At 38.2% G+C, this 2,063-nt stretch overlaps 1 protein-coding gene across 1 annotated transcript; it reads right to left on the bottom strand.

The window, feature by feature from the left end:
• Positions 1–282: 282 nt before the first annotated feature.
• Positions 283–1,851, bottom strand: LOC103828733 (cyanate hydratase). The gene is made up of 4 exons (XM_009104363.3): positions 1,514–1,851; positions 1,369–1,440; positions 599–707; positions 283–520 (listed from the first exon to the last, which is right to left on the bottom strand). The coding sequence occupies exons 1-4, from the start codon at positions 1,783–1,785 to the stop codon at positions 467–469; spliced, it is 507 nt and encodes a 168-aa protein (XP_009102611.1). The 5' UTR covers positions 1,786–1,851; the 3' UTR covers positions 283–466.
• Positions 1,852–2,063: the final 212 nt, after the last annotated feature.

The following is a 2,063-nucleotide window of genomic DNA, read 5'->3' as shown; positions in this document are numbered from 1 at the left end:
TTATTTTCCGAATCTTGGAAAGAATTAGCTGTACTGTCATGTTTAGCACATTTGGCTTTCATGGCCTTATCAGTGGGAAGTGCTGACAAACGAGATTCTGCAACAACTTAAATAGTTTCCCATTGTTTTTCTTACCAACCTTGAAATAGACACACTCTGCATTGACACACAAACCGCCAAGGTTACTTGGAAGAGTCGATGTGAGTAGTAGTCCATGCCACAAAAGCAGCATCCTCTTGATACTCGGCTGATATTTAGTATGAAATTATAACTAAATTAAACGGTTTCATTGTTTATTTTATTTTATTCACTGTTATTCAACTTGAAACAACTCGAGGCTGGAGTTGCATAGAGTACAGAATAAACAAACACCATAAATATTACAATGTTTACAGCTTTAGACATAAAAGCCTTCATGGATTGCTGCTTACATTCATATGAATCGTTTTCTTCTTACATTTTCATATCATTCGCTTGTACTTCCCTTGAGGTTTAGCCTTGAGACCATTTTATCAGTCCTCTGCAACAAAATGATCCCCATATTATTCAAAACATTTGTGAATATATTAATAATACGGATTACAAATGAAACACTAACCTGTTCAGAATGAGGAAGATACTTCCCATCAAGTGTCACGACCACGCGGTTATTACCATCCACTCCTTTAATTTTGTCCACAGAGCAATAGAAGTCTATTGCCGACATGCTGAATACACACACACAACAATGTAACAAAAGGCTCAGTTTTAAAGTTAGCACTAACAGAGACTCAAAGGTTTCTAACAGCAATCTTATTCGTAAAGAGGAATCTACTGCCTTCTAATTTAATCACAAAGAACATTCTAGTTACTGAAGAAGCTAATACTATGAGTATAAGAAGAACCGGCACTGGCCTATAGGACAGAGTTTCAGCTTATGGAAGAAGCAAACCAGGAAACAATGGACCAAAAATGAATAAAGGGAAACAAAAAGAGACTGGAGAAGACGATAGATTGCCTATAGCTAGCTATTAGCAAACAGTATTTACACCGTATCTAGATACTAGATACTGAATATGAATGAAGAAACGGACAGGACCTCGTAACATGGTCTAGTTTTAGTTCCAACAAAGTGTTAAACAAGAGGGTTTCCTATAATTTACAGTGTGTATATTATCATAACACCAGAGAATAAACACACATGTCGATAAAGCAAGTAACTTTCACTTCAATCATATGAGCATATGAACAAAAAACAGAGGAAATGATTATATAATACATCAAGATCCTTTTGAATAACCATAAAGACTCAGACTTTACATAGTCAACAACATAGTGATTCATTCCATTCATACCAATACAAGAATATAAAGCATAGTCAAAACTTACATGCCATCGCCGAAATCTTCATTGATGATCTCCTTTATACTCTCACCGAAATGCATCACTGCTTCATTCAACCTATTTAAAAAGCCATCAACTTTAACAAACCCATAAACTTCGTGGCAAAGGATAATAAAGAATACAAAAAAACCTGTAGACGGTGGGTTCTTGGATGAGGTTTGGATCATACGATCTCCACGGCGGAGACATCATGGCGGCGATGAGTTCTTCGGTCAGAGCAGGTAAGGCTTCACGGAGCTTGGGGACTGTTTCGGGTTTGAGCTGGGCTTGGCGACGGAGCAGCTGAGCCACGTAGACGTTGGTGAGCCCTGTCTCCGCCGCTAATTGACTGTAAGTCTTGCCGGAGGCTGACTTGACGGTGAGAAGGCGGTTTGTAACGCTCTGCTTCGTCGCCGCTTCCATTATTTGACCAAACAAGTGGAGTAATCACTTTTCTCTTCTCACTTCCCTTAGCTCTCTTTCAACACCTTATCAGTTAGGCTTCTTAACCGATTAGGCTTCTTAACCGATCGTTACTGGTTTACAAAAAAAAAACGGTTTGGTTCGATAGTCAATTAGTTTGATACTACTCAAAACTAATCAAATTTATTTGACTTTTGTTATAAATCAAGTGATGAATATTTATAACCGGCACGGTCTATAACCGGCCCGGTCTATAATCGACCCAAACCCTAGAGAGA

This window comes from Brassica rapa, chromosome A07 (genome assembly GCF_000309985.2).
Source record: "Brassica rapa cultivar Chiifu-401-42 chromosome A07, CAAS_Brap_v3.01, whole genome shotgun sequence".
NCBI lineage: Eukaryota > Viridiplantae > Streptophyta > Magnoliopsida > Brassicales > Brassicaceae > Brassica > Brassica rapa.
Note: the sequence above shows the minus strand (reverse complement) of the source record. Positions and strands in the feature narration are given on the sequence as shown.